This window comes from Danaus plexippus, chromosome 12 (genome assembly GCF_018135715.1).
Source record: "Danaus plexippus chromosome 12, MEX_DaPlex, whole genome shotgun sequence".
NCBI classification, from domain to species: Eukaryota; Metazoa; Arthropoda; class Insecta; order Lepidoptera; family Nymphalidae; genus Danaus; species Danaus plexippus.
Window position 1 is genome coordinate 4,445,941 of NC_083545.1, and position 14,885 is coordinate 4,460,825.

General features: G+C 31.1%; 1 protein-coding gene across 1 annotated transcript in view; it reads right to left on the minus strand.

Moving 5' to 3' along the window:
- Nucleotides 1-2,752: 2,752 nt before the first annotated feature.
- LOC116772307 (BAI1-associated protein 3) overlaps nucleotides 2,753-14,885 on the minus strand; it is a 75,933-nt gene continuing 63,800 nt past the window's right edge. The window contains exons 16-25 of the mRNA XM_032664434.2: nucleotides 13,057-13,139; nucleotides 11,990-12,053; nucleotides 10,452-10,612; nucleotides 8,897-8,987; nucleotides 7,928-8,090; nucleotides 5,750-5,975; nucleotides 5,035-5,200; nucleotides 4,304-4,463; nucleotides 3,814-4,048; nucleotides 2,753-2,916 (exon numbers count right to left, since the gene is read on the minus strand). Coding sequence (XP_032520325.2) covers nucleotides 2,822-2,916; nucleotides 3,814-4,048; nucleotides 4,304-4,463; nucleotides 5,035-5,200; nucleotides 5,750-5,975; nucleotides 7,928-8,090; nucleotides 8,897-8,987; nucleotides 10,452-10,612; nucleotides 11,990-12,053; nucleotides 13,057-13,139 — 1,444 coding nt within the window. The 3' untranslated portion in view covers nucleotides 2,753-2,821. The remainder of the gene's footprint in view (nucleotides 2,917-3,813; nucleotides 4,049-4,303; nucleotides 4,464-5,034; nucleotides 5,201-5,749; nucleotides 5,976-7,927; nucleotides 8,091-8,896; nucleotides 8,988-10,451; nucleotides 10,613-11,989; nucleotides 12,054-13,056; nucleotides 13,140-14,885) is intronic.

Consider the following 14,885-nt stretch of genomic DNA (forward strand, 5'->3'; position numbering starts at 1 on the left):
AAATGTAGACATTTTCAAAACAATTACATACAGTATACAGTAAATAAAATCATAAATTATATTTGTAAAGTTTCTTAAAGGGTTGAATGGATGGAAGTATCCTGTTTAATCCTTGACGCGTACCGATTTAAACATATTGTAGAATTATTATTTGCCTCTGTATAAAAATTAAACGCTTAAAATATAGTCTAACACTATAGCCGGCCGGGCAATCTACTTTATGCCTAATTTATTTTTAATACGATACTTTTTGTCGGAGTAACTAACGTCATTCGTGTGAGATTGCAATTCATTAAAACTTGCATATTTACCGTAAAATATATCAAGTCTACATTGCAATTTCTGTTGTGAGCAGGAGCTTCAGGGTTTAAAAAGACAACTTACTTTCTTGAAACCTTTTGGTTTTATGGGACAGTGTGCATTTATTCGAAAATGTGTCTACATTTTCTCGCATAAGGAAGGGTAAGGTCCTTTACATATTATCCGCTTTTGAGATTAACTCAATTGTCCCTTTATTACACATCGATGCTCTTGGTCCTCTTCTAGAAATGAATGATTATCGTTATACAAGGTTATACAATTATACGTTATTATTTTGCGGATGTCCATGGGCGACGGTACTACCTCCATCAGGAAGGCCGTCTGCTCGTTTGTCCCCTTTATTATTAGACAAAATTGGTATCAATTATAACCAAGACCAAGACACACAGTAATTCTCTCTTAATCAACTAGTAGGAAAGATCCAGGATGAATATCACCTTCCACGGCGTATATCACTAATATAGTTTCCAAATTCCCAACAGTTCAGCCAGCTACCGGTTTCGATATGACTAACATAATAGAAAAAAGTTTATAAATAATTCAATTATTATAATAAAACGTGAGATAGGAAAAGGGGGGATGTATTAAATAAAAATCCGTACACATTTATATAGTTTATTGTTTTTTATTCAGTGGCTAAAGCAAAAGAAAGATTGTATTACACTATATTTCATTAAAGCTATTAACATGTAAGTAAACTTTGGAAACACATCGACCACTATTCATGAAACAATACAGACATTTGGTATTCTACTCGGTCAAGATACACAGAATGTTTAATATAACACTAGGTGAATGGGATGAAACATTGGTGCCTTGAAAGTATTTCTACATATATATGCGGTTTTATATTTAAATTCCTCACGAGCATATTTTCGTCGGAAATTCTTCTCATATTTCGAATATATAAATCTTTACGTTTCAACGATTTCCCTGTCACAGTTAGGATATATATGTATATTTTTACTCGCGTCCCAAAAAGTTTGACAATATTTTTAAGAAATCCAAAGGTTTATTATATCTGTATAAAAATAATCATAATTGGCAATATAATATAAAATATATGTTTATATTTAAATGCTTGTAAAGTGTTTATTTATAGCTTAATATAAGTAATTGACGTTTGGCATGGTCTATTACGATTTTTTACCGAAGTGTTCTCTTGTAAGGAATTCATTAAATCAACAAAGCTCAGTGATATGGTTAGTTTGTAGGGATATGGTTATTAGTAAAATACGATAGAAAAAGCTGTTAGCTGTATTTAGCGATCAAATTCTACTCACAATTGAATATACAGGAGAGTATCAAAAGCTTAACACCATGCGATAATTTCGCAACACTACTGTATAGATAAAATACTTGACACATCTTGGATTTCGTTTACCAAAGACAAAAATATACGAATCATATCAAAACGAATGTTACATACGAAATTTTTTTTTACACCATAATAAAATATATAAAGCTGGGATAAAAAATGTCTTAATGTACAATTGATAATATGTTTTTATAAAAATCTTTAGTAATATCCAAATTCATACTAAAAATAGCGTTAATTTTAACGAATTTTATATAATGTATTTAAAAAATCAATTGTTCATAGATACGAATTTATTAAAAATAAACATTTAAATAATCTAATTAAAACAATTAAGTATATTTTGTTCAAAAAATCCAAGACAACTTGAAGAGAAATACGCATTTGTATAACACGATATATATTACAAATATCAATTATCTACTTATACGATAAACATCAATACATCAATAAACTTGTATACACAGTGAACGAAGTCACGTACACTTATAAAATTTCAAATATGCATTATATTAAACCTAACAATGAAAATCAGTCGTCAAAGACTAGGTTAGAAAAATACGATAGTGGTAAGTGTCAAGGTGAAGCTCTCCTTAAAGCTTTGTAAGTGCGGCACAAAGGTTTTCGCGTCAAATAAAATTGGTGACGAGAAAACCAAAAGGATGTAACTAACGGGGGAAATAAGAAAATTTTGCGTATAAAAAAAAATATTCAGTATGGTACTGCTGCGACCACATAAATCGTGCTACGTGTGAGTGAGGTACATACTAGAGTAGGTTATACAAAAATAATAGCTACCAACAAGTCTTAAAGTATTTGGTCGGGAGTTTCTACTAGAGATTAACAACTAGGGACATAACTCATAAGCTCCGAAGGTGCATGCTATACACGTACTTAGAGTAAGATAGTTGAAAGTTTACAAATACAAGAATAACACAGTCTTTGTAATACAATTTACATTAATACTGACGTGTCGTAAAATCTTAATATTTTTTTTTTTTAATATTTATTAAATAATAATATACTCTTGTATAAACTTAATTTGTTTAATATAAATATATTGAATTTTTTTAATATATATATATATATGTATATATTTTGTATATTGTCGAGATTTATATGGACGTGTGTAGATAAGTAATGAAAAGAAACGTAAAAGGAAAATTCAAACAACATAACAAGTTACTGTTCAGCGAAACGCAACTTTTGTTTCTTGACGAAATCCATAGCCAATTTGTCCATGGTCCTTGTCTCCAATATTTGTAGAATAGGATGACCTAAAATGTTGGACATTAGAATATAACTTTTATATTGAGGTTACTTTTTTTTTTTTGGTTCTTCAGTTAACCGTTTACAAGTTAAACTTGAGAGATGTTATATATTAAATTGTGATGTCTGAATATTGTATAACTCTCTAAATAACTTAGTCCCAAGGCGTGCTGCTGAAGAAAAACTTCATGGTATATCACTGTGACAAATATTTATAGACACTAGCAAAGATTTTTCTTATTATAAATAAAAAAAAAATCTCTTTGATTTACAACGAAACAAGTTAAAGTCGTTTGTTGTAAGATTTTAAATTTATATTATGATTTTTCTATTGATATAAAAATAAACTCATTAATATGAACTTTGTTACGAAGATGAATTATTAATATTATATGAGTGCGAAACGTTAAATTTTGTTTAGCGTTACGATCTATATATATGTAAATGTATCTATCATATCTTGCTCATAGTATTGAGTCTGTTCCACGTGAAATGAATTCTCGTATCCTGGATATAGACTGCGATCTAATTTAATAAGCGCATCAGGAATGAGACACAACTCTATTAGTGTCAGACATGGCCGGCGGAATTCACTTTATTTGTTGAAAGTTGAAAATTATTATGAGTTTTTTTTAATGGTATCACATGATGATGACTGTCAAGTAATTGAAATCAATTACGTCATTATAGAAAATTACCAAGACAATGACAAGCGAATAACTTTACTTTTTATACGGATAACGATTATTCAGTCGAACGATTTTAGTTCTCGAGTGCGATCTAAGTCGAGAGACATAATGACAAAATTACTTAGCATTACTTACATCTAGCTGCACCGCTTTAGTTAACAAGCGCGCAACGTCGGGAGACGTAATGATCAAATTACTTGGAATTCCATTACTTACATCGGTCATGCAGCTGCATTAATGGTAGTTCAAGAGCGCGCAATGGATCAGGGGGCGCGTGTGAATGAACACCCGGCATGCGGCATAGCGACACGAACGCCTCGCCAGCGAAGTCATCAGCAGTCAGGACGTCCCGGTCCCAGACTGATAACGCCAGCGCCGCCTGCTGGCTGCGGCATGCCTCCAGAGATACGTCGAATTCGAAGCACTCTTCCCACACCGGGTTTAAGGTTTTCTGAGGTTTTTTTTTTTGGTAACATTGTACTTCGTGTAACATTGTTAAAATTTTTAGAAAATTTTATTTCACAATTTCATTTAGCAAAATAAAAGTAAACTGAAGGTAGGTTTGTGTTTATATTCTATGACTGCAACATATAACTGACGATAATAGCTGAATGAATTAGAAAGGCTGCAATAATCTCAATTCAGTGTCCGTTAATCAATTTTTTTAATTCACATAATCATACCTTTTGAATTCACATAAGTATACCTTTTGAACTTTCGTGACCTGTTCCTGTGTTTTAGGGAAGAGCCTTTTAGGTAGAAGTTCAAGGACAACGAAGGGATCGCTCAAGCCGTTCGGATCGAGCGGGATCACGTCGCGAGCAGACAACACTTCCACGCAGAGCGAGTCGTGGTTGAAGTAAACTCTGTCCAAACAATGACAATGACAGCAATGAGATTATTTGATTTGAACCTTTCTACCTTATGCCCGCGGATTGTGCTTTGTTTATAAGATATTTAGATGATCAGGAAAAGATAGTTCTATCGTCTGATGATGATCCAATGATTGTATTATTCTTATAAAGCAATACGAGATGATATAGTTTTGTCCAAAAAAGTTTAGACGTATTACTGTAAAAGATAATGACTTGAAACAAACAATAAATCAAGATAATAAAGTATAATTGTAAATTGTTGTTTTTTTATACTATGAATAAATTTATACTGACATTAATTTAGATTCTTAGTTTAGTAGGAAGTGATTTAAAATTGATATTCCGCTTCGAACGTATTTAGAACCCAAACTATTATAAAACACGAACTACTGTTAATTACTGTTTGAGATCACTTAAATAAACTGGCGTTACCCGACAAAGGGGGTTTGGATGTGGAGTTACAATTTAATTATAGTTAACTCTTTGATCTCACCGAATATAGGTCAGATATGTAATATAAATGTTAATTTAGAAATTTTTTTAATAACCAAGTTTACTGTACCTGACAAGAATGGATCCGTACGGCGAAGGCATTGGGGTCCTCGATTGATCCAATAAACGATCTGCTAGCCATAACTCCAACAGCTCTTCAGTGGGAGCCTGATGATATTGCATCCTTTGTTCAACACGCCCCCACTCATTATTATGCACTTCCGACATAGGCAGACCTATAGATTATTGTTAGGTTTTGATAACAAATTACCCATCTTATGTGTATGAATTGTTTACTTAAATGATATATTGTCAAAGCATACAAGGAGAAATATTTAAATAAGTAAGATAAAGTGCTAAAGTTATTATTCCAGTAAAAATTTAATGTTATGAAATTTAATAATTTGTGTAACAGATGACGGACACCATCACGAAATTACAAGACTTTGTATTCTATATTATTATCTTTATTATAAATTAAATTCCGAAAGCGACGTCTGTCAAAAATGACGTAAGATCTACAACTTTTACGACGAAGGAGAATTTTGAATTATATGAGAATAATTATATGGAGGATTGTTTATTAACCGGTTATTGTTTGTGAAAAGTGATTTAGATTTTCATTCAAAAAGGACTCGGTGGTATAAATTGCATCTGTATAAAGATGATACTTTACCGCAACGTCTATATAAATTTCATTTTTATATCTAATATAAATCATAAGATTATCACAAAATCGTAAATGGACCGTGTTTGGTGGTTAATAGATATTTCTTTGATAGGACCTTTGCCTTCTGCGTGAAAAAATTCCGCCAACAAATCAAGTGCCTCTCGCAGTCTGTGATGGTACACGCGAGGCTTCTCTGCGCCTCCTGCATCAGCCTGAGAGGAGACCTCCTTCAGCACGGCGCTCCAGCAACCAGCTAGCGCTCGGCAGAAAGCGCGAGGAAGCAACCAGGTGTTGAGAGACGATAGGTGCTGATCGAGAAACTCGAGCAGCGGCGCTATTGCCTGTTTTAATGCAACTAGATGTAACTATATGTGAAGAATAGATAAAACACTAAGATAATGTTGGTCTTCGAAATTTCATATATAAGTATATTAAATCCATAGATATTTAAAATATGGAAGAACATTATAAAATAGTGTTTAGTACCGTATTTGATATAGTCACTGCATTATTAGAGTACAGATGAAGGAAACAACACGAAATTTTAGAAATTACAGTTCGATGAAAGTGCAGCCAAAAATTTTGTGAAATCAAAACATTATCTTTAATAAATGGCTATAATTTATTCTCGAACTTTATTATGAAAACGATTTAAAGTCACACAATATCCCGCAAGAACCAAGTTCAATAAAAACTTTCAGAACTGCTCTATGTAAGGTTCAGATTCTTTATAAAATATAAATTAAATCACAATATCAGTTTTATAACTTACTACTATATATGTATCATTTATATCACCTTTTCTATAGCTTTGTTTGAGTATAATTAATAACCGATTACAAATTATTTAATCATAAAATTGATTTATTCCAAATTTTTACTAAAGATCAATTTTTTGTGCCATGGAAGACAAATGACAATCTAGTTTTAAAATGACCATCTGGTGCTAAAAGCTGTAAGTGGCTCCTGGGCTAGGACAATTTTGATTTCAGTTCTATAGGGACAGAGGCTAAGAGTTTCTGGTTCGTCTTTCAATTTCATTGCGTCATATACTATTTAAATGAAATAAATTTCTTGTCAGTGCTTGACTATCACACTAGCCGTTGGTAGGTGGGAATGAAGCCTTAGATGGGGAATTCACTAACTCAGTAACAGCATATTCACTCTTTACTTGAAGACAGACGCAGACAAACTGTTCCTATCCTTTGATGTGCGTATTAGGAAGTATAAAATAAATCGCTTCGTTCGGATACGAGGAAGTTCTTCAACGAAAGGATGGAGGCCTACCGTTCGTCTGTTTGTCCGATGATAGATTATAAGATGATTAATAGTTGTTAATAAATTTGTAATCGAAATAAATCCAGTCTATTTTTTTATGTAACTTTTGCTAAATAGATCCTAAGAGAATAAATCTTAAATTCAGATTACAGTTACATTTAAGTGTTTGAACTTTAGTATTAATAAACAGTTCATACATAATTTATGAGGCAATAAAAAGATAAGCCTTATGTAACCTTAAATCTAAAAGAGGTCTAGTGGGTATTTCATAAAAAGTCTTTATTATCGTCTTTCAATACGAAGAGTGTGCGTATGGTTTTATGTAACGTAATATTGAAGATTGCTGTTACGTATTGGGACGTTAAATATGCTGGTTTATATAGAGCCTCACTATTAAAATATAGTTTTTATTAGATTAATTTCTTTTATATCCAAGTTGTTAACATTTAATTATAACCTGTCCATTAATTATGTAGGTGTTACAAGGCTAGGAGTGTGGTAAATTTTTTCAATTCTCACATTTTACACATCACCAGGCTACTAATTAATTATGAATTTTACTGTCAACGTAGGGTTATAAAATCTAAAATATATTCTAAACCTTTAAATGAAACTAAACTTTTTTCGGATATACTACGCGTGCTTTATTTTGCGTTAAAACTTTATACTCCCGACGAGGTGGCAGACGAGATGTCGTCTCGTCTGTCTGTGATCACGGTTGCTGAAAAGTAACCGAAACTTCGGGTGTATGTAGTCTTAACAAAAAATAAAGCACGCGTAGTATATCCGAAAAATATTAGTTTCATTAAAATGAATAAAACTCGCGAAAGTCTTAGATATCTAGATCTTAGAACTAGCAATCATCTAATATACACATAATACTATTTATAGTTAATTTATTAGTAATGTTATTACAATGTATTGATCTAGTTTAAATTATAACAGATAGTTTAGGAAGACTTAGTTTTTCCGAATCAAAATATTCTCATGTGACTAATCGCAACTGGTATGTTACCTGTGTTGTAGGTAATGTGTCAGGTGACCAGGCCAAGTGGAAAACAGCTTTTCTTAGAGGTGGTCTAGCTCGTGCGGAGAGTGGGGCGGAGGCGCGTGCTGCACGGGAGTCTAGTGTGCCCAACGCACCACGAACCAGTTGACGAGCGTTGTCGTCGTTTGCACTAAGACAAAAAAGTATGGAACAACATTATAATCGACATAATTTTCAAATTTAATAACCCTCGTAAGTCGCCTTACATTTAGGTAGTGAGCTTTACAATTGATAATGCAATACCTGTATAGGCATTCTATTTGTTTTTGTATGAAGATACTTAAAAGTTTTGATAAGCTTAAAGTTTGATGAGTTATTTACGTACTAAGGAGGATATTTTTATTTTTCTTATCATTCGTACATTTAAAATATAGGTTATATTTATCTATTTTTATTTAATGATGCAATTTATCCAAATATATATTCTGGTGGAAAATATCCTGTCTGAACATGTGTCTTTATTTAAGTTCCTCTGCTATAACTGTCGCTGTTTTAATCTTTTCTGTAACCTAAACTTAACTTATTCTTTTGTTAAATCGTAGCAAAAGCATAACGGTAGCAACAACAAATATCATAGTTAAGTATAAAAAATCATCTTTATACTAAATTCAATTCTATCCAGATATATAAAAAAATATGTTTTTCCAAATCTGGACGCCAAAAAAAATTAGGTTTTCTCTGTAATGAGAGAAGATTTTGTTAGTAAGATATCGAAAGAACACAATAATAAATGTTCACAGAAGGATATAATGGAAGTGGTCTGAGGATTAAAATGTAATCACAGGACGTTACTAAGTCTAGAAGCAAGGAGAAATGTTATAAGTAACTGTTCAGTTTATAGCAAGAAAGTATGACATTATTTCTTAGTATGCAAATAAGATGCTCGATAGTTGGGAACTCCAGATTGTCACGGTACAGAGATTATCTGGCACTTACATGTGCTCATCCTCGTATTCCGACAAAGAGCGCCTCACGTACTCCAAATTGTTCACGATCGTGCATATCTCTTCTGTTGTTTTGTTCTGTCCTGAAAATATATTAACATTCAGCGAGTTCTTCGACATTTCTCTTTCAAGATATTGAGTTTTTTATATCGCACTATGACATTTCGTTTAGTAATGAAATGATAAATTAAACCAATTTTTTGCATATAAATCTATTGGTTTGAAACGTTCTGACGTCAAGTTTAATCATGAATTAAATTCAAAATAAACTTCAGAGACATTCAGACGTATAGTGTAATTGAAGTACCTACAGTACCCACTTCAATGAAACAAGTACTTCATACAGGCGAACTGAGCACGCAACTCATTTAGCTCGTGTGAAGCAACTTGCACAGTTACAGTGCAGTCTCTGTGGCTTACATAATTGTTTGATCTGGGGATTGAACTGATGATGGAATTTTCGTAGAATTTTGACTAACAGAAATATAACTTGTTTATGCAGTGATGTTAGATTAACATAAATAAATAAATATTCTACTTATAACGTATAATGTATTTAAAATTGTAATTTTTATACAATCATTGTCATACTGAATATTTTATTTCAGGTTTTTTCATTGTTTTATTGCAATATGTAATATAACATTATCAAGGACCTTTAAAAAATTGTTTGAATTTAATTTAATAGCTCTGATTAAGTACTATAGTTTTTACATTCGAGATTTATTTTATTATAGGTTCGTTTGATAAAACCAAATGTTCTGTCCTGTTAATATTATTTTAAAATTCAATGATATTTTTCTAATATTTAAATATTATTATTTTTTATTAATTTAATATTATTTTTAACGTACAGAGTTACATAGAGCGGGAAATAAAATATCTATACTTTAGCTTAAAGGTTATAGTTTCACAGTTTTATTAATGTTTTCAAAGCGAGCACACTTCACGCTTGGTCTATTTACCGACGTTTTAGACGGTGGAAATGGGAAAAAATTCTTTCAGATAATGTCTTTTCTTTAGAAATAAATAAATAAAAATAAACCACAAAAAAATCTTCTACTGTAAAGAGAACTTTGAATAGATGTTGTTGTTTCTTAAATAAAGCCATTTTAGATACATGGTGTTCAAATAAAATAAATACGTTATGAGAAAAATGAGAATTAAATTAAGTAATATTTTTAATAGAATGCTTCCACATAATTTCTTTTACTTTAAATGTCTTATAACATGTAACATTCATAAAAAAATATGTAAAAATCTTTTACAATAAACTGAAAAAACTAGCTTTATCACAAACTGATGTTACTAAGGTTGTCTCGCCTAAGTGTGCGAAGAGATTAATTATAACAGCAATTGTCTATGAGGATGTTTATCACGCCATCCTTTTTTTGTAGACACAATAATTCCTCTATCTCTGGCCAAAAATTTAAATGCAATATTGAAAAATATAAGAAATTCAATCTTAGTACACAATAACGTCAGGAAAGTAGGAGCTTTTTCTGAGTTCCAAACATGTAAATATAAGAAATACCAATGTGGCTTACCATGGTTTTCATAATAGCCTTGATCAGCCAGCGCTCCGTGCACCAGATCAGCATAATGAAGAGCTGAAGCACAGGCAGCCTCTAGAAGTCGTACGGTGCCCCCGACCGTTCCTTCTTCCGCCCCGCCGATAGCACGCCATACCATTCTCATGTGATACAAGCTATTTAGAACATATTGTATTAAGTGTTTTTTTTTATGAAAAATCGCAAAGAAACTTTCGTATTGTTACAATTTAATAAACTTTTATGTATGGATATACACCGGATATTGAAATTATCAATAAAAAAGTACGATAATTTCTTAAAAATTTCTTTCAAACATAAATTATGAGATAAAATACACTGAGCTGGTCTCAAAATGTAGCTGTATATATGTCGTTCAAAGTATAAACACGAAGGACAAAATAAGCTAGAAAGTAATAAAGATCATATAACCAACGAATATATAGTCTTATATGGATTATGGTAATAAGTAGGAATACTAATATTTGCTTATAATGAATCAAAAACACTTTAACGCGACTTTGATTGTAATTACTATAAAAGAGATTATTGATATGAATATTTATATTAACGTAGGTATGTATATAAATATTGAAAATGTTTTTACAAAATTAAAAATATAACAATCTCTTTAAAGACATGTAAGGGTTAGTGCTCCGACATAAAAGACAAATTGGTTTCAGGTGTCGTTCGTTGCTTTTACGTTTTTTGGAACAGCTAGTAATAAAATGTAACAGTTAAATTATATTCTACGGTAAATTTCCTTTGTCTAAGTCATTGTCTTATAAAAACCTTCTTTAAATGATCGCTCAATAATTAAGTAATCTATAATTATACACGAGATATAATTTGTAAGAAAATAAAACATGATTTCCATTTAACAAAATGCCTGTTCTATAAATGGGTTTCATTTTATTTCAATAAATTCGATATAAATTTCAAATTTACGCTTAGAATGACCAGAATTTTCAACAACTTAAGAGTTTTGTCGGATCTAGCGGCATTAAACAACGTCTTTATCTCTCAGTAAAGAACTTAGTTAATTAAAACCAAAACTGCACTGTTTAAATACAAACTCCAGACAGGACTTCTTTAAATTTCACTCACTAATGGCGATTAAAGTACTATTATTTTCCTTGATAGAACAATTTATTTAATAGTTACATGTTGTTTTAATTAATTAATTGATTTGTGTATTAAATAAGTCAATCATGTATATTTATGTGTAAAAAAATACTCAACGACGATAATTTATCTCTTTGAAGGGATTATTGTAGTTGACTTTGAAGGTAGGAGAAAAATTAAAGAGAAGGGACAGTGGACGTAATCGTTGTGACCTGAAAATGTTTATTGTTAATTATGCATATTTTAGGTTTTCAATAATCAAACTCAATGAAATAGAAGTGTTGAGATTCACTTTAAACATATTTTTAAAGATCAATTTTAAATTGGGGATAACAGCTGTCTTTAGACAGATTAATACAAGCTAAAGTTTTTGCTACAGATGTGTTTGCAACATTGTTCTGTCATCTTACCAAGCAGCCGTATCAACTGATGATGTACTGTGTTTCACAATGTGCTCTCCATCTACAGCGCGATCTACAAACAGAACGTGAAATTTGGTAAAAGATTATTCAAGTTATCGCGTGTTAGATTTGTTTAATAATACACAGTTTAATAATTTTGGGTATAATGTAACAGAAATGAAGGGTAACAGTAATTTTCGTGTCAAAACGGTCTATTATATAAAACAAAAATCAAGCAACTGGATCTAATAAAAGCATTCGTGCTATGCCAGCGTTTAGAATCTGATTCTTATCTAAATGGTACCCCGACTTGGGGTGTGAACCTTAGCCTTTTTCTTCACAATTATTTGCCCTTTTGCTAGATTTATTGTAAGATATATTATGTTAGTTTACATATCATTAGTGTAATAAAAGATTTCAGCTTTCATTACACTAACGATATACTGTTCTACTCGTCGAATTAGAGAGCGTATAATCATAGCCTTGTAAAATTCTTCTTCATACGTTTAACGTAAATGAACGCTAGTTGCTTCTCATAAAGCATACCATAATTAAATTATTTACAACAATCATAAAGTAATGTCACATTGAATTCATTTCATCGTCTCAGCTATTTTTCCGGTTTATGCTAACTTCTCGTGTCTCTTGGGTACGCGTTTTATATTTGCATCGTCGAAATTGTCTTACTCCCTTATCTTTTATCAATTGAATTTGTTAGCAGCTGTCGTATCAATATAAATATTGTTACAAATACAACATCGCGAGCTTTACGCTTACAATTCGGAATTTCATTACATATATTTTTTTGTATAAGTCAGATGTTCTGACGAATAGACAAGAGTAGCTACAAAACGTATAATTTAAACAAATTATTAAAAAAGCGAATTCTAGTTGTATAGTATATAATTTTATACAATATTAAGAAGGTTCTAGTAGGAAGCAAATAACATATGTTCGTATTTATGCGATTTGAATTTACGTAGATCACATGCTGGGGCGTAGCTTAAAGTATTTTTAATATGAATTTTTGCACATAGAATATTATTTCGTTTCTTTTTGTATAATACAAAACATACCTAGTTCAACAGCTGCTCGTACACGTTGTAACGCCATGGTTTTAGTGACAGCCAGCCATCGATCAATAAGTGGCTCGAACCATCTGACAAAATGAAAACATTGATCTTCCATCAGATTCAACGCTCCCAAAATCTGAGATCGCACACCGTTGACTTTTTATTTCTTAGAAACATTCTCTATTTTGTTTAAAGATATGAAGTAGAAAAATATTGGTAGATATACAGCATTCCTTTGCCTGTGTCTTGAGAATATTTTTATAAAACTATTTCTTGCATATCAAGCTTGAGAAATATACAAAGTTGACACATAAACTACAGACTTGGGCTAAGGATGCCATACATTACCCTGATTAAACCTAATAGTAACGAATAAATCTCTGTATACTGTAAAACAAAATTCCTTTAATTCCATTGATAATCTGCATTCAAAACATTAAAGCGTTTAAAGATTTTCAGTATATAATATAAAAGTTATTACATTTTATTTAGGCTCATAATAACTTGGTTGTTGTTGCGAAATCACGGCTAAATAAAAGTAAGTCGTTAACATTAGTAGTTAATTAATTGAAAAAAAAATATTACGTATATTTCACTTGGATTATAGGTAGGACACGTAATTTGGGCGTTTTTGTAAGAAAAAGTTACAATTTCCCTTATAATGTACACTTCCGCCGTAGGAAATAAAACGGGCTTTTACCGCGAAACATCACAAATTCGCCCTCGCGTACGTGAAATGAATTGCAAGAAAGTTTACCAAATAAGGGTGGATTTTGTAACTCGCGTCTATAGTTAGTGAGTTAAAATGGGTCTATTTTATGTCAGAAAGTATTTTCTCTTCATGCTAAGTCTTGTTCAAAATAAACTTACTTTGAAATTACGAAACACAGGGCAATGTTTTGATTTGAAATACTTGAAATTTGATTAATGAAGTGTAGCGTCTAAGGGGCCCACAAATTACTTTGTCGTCATTTGTTACAAGTAAATTACTCTAAAAGAAAATACTGTTCAGCTTTGACCCGTCAACTTAACTTAGAGAAGTAATTTCTAACACAACGTGATAAAATAACCTTTGTTTCTATATTAAGGTATGTGTACTACATATAGACATTATACTTATGTGTATAATAGTTATTTTATACATATACATAATATAAAATCTGTTTGTTACGCCAAAACTAACACACGATGATATGTATGTATATTGTAAATTTACTGCTTGAATCTCCAAATAAATCGTTCATCTACCTGTCTGTTACATTTAATATACGAAACAGGCCTTTCTGCAAGTGAAAAAACTTAGGATAGTTGAATTTTACTAAAAACTTTTGGTGTATCGTTTCCTTAAATTGTTTATACAAATACGGTATTGGAACATATCCAAGAAATGTTTATAATTATTTTCATGAATTTTAGAACAATTTAGAACTTAATTAAATTATTTAATATATAAATTAAGTACTGTGCAGCGTTTGTGAACGGAGGCTCTTTTGTGTACTGATTAAATACACACAAACATATATGATTAACAAATTATACTTTACAGTATAAGGCTGTGTGAGTATTTCACTTGTTCTGTGTAACTTGTAAATGTCAATGTACGTATATATCTTCATTCTACTCATTTTCCATCTCAAATACTTTTGTCAGAACATCCTCTTAAATGTCTCTTACACGACATCCTTCTTTTTAGCTTACAAAGAGCCTTTGTTAAAAATGTAATAAATGTCTAATATATGAAGATACAGTGCACGGTTCTTCAGCATTATTTAGAATAAAAGACTTCTTTCAGATGTACCTACATATATTTTTTTTGTATTTAACTGTATTTT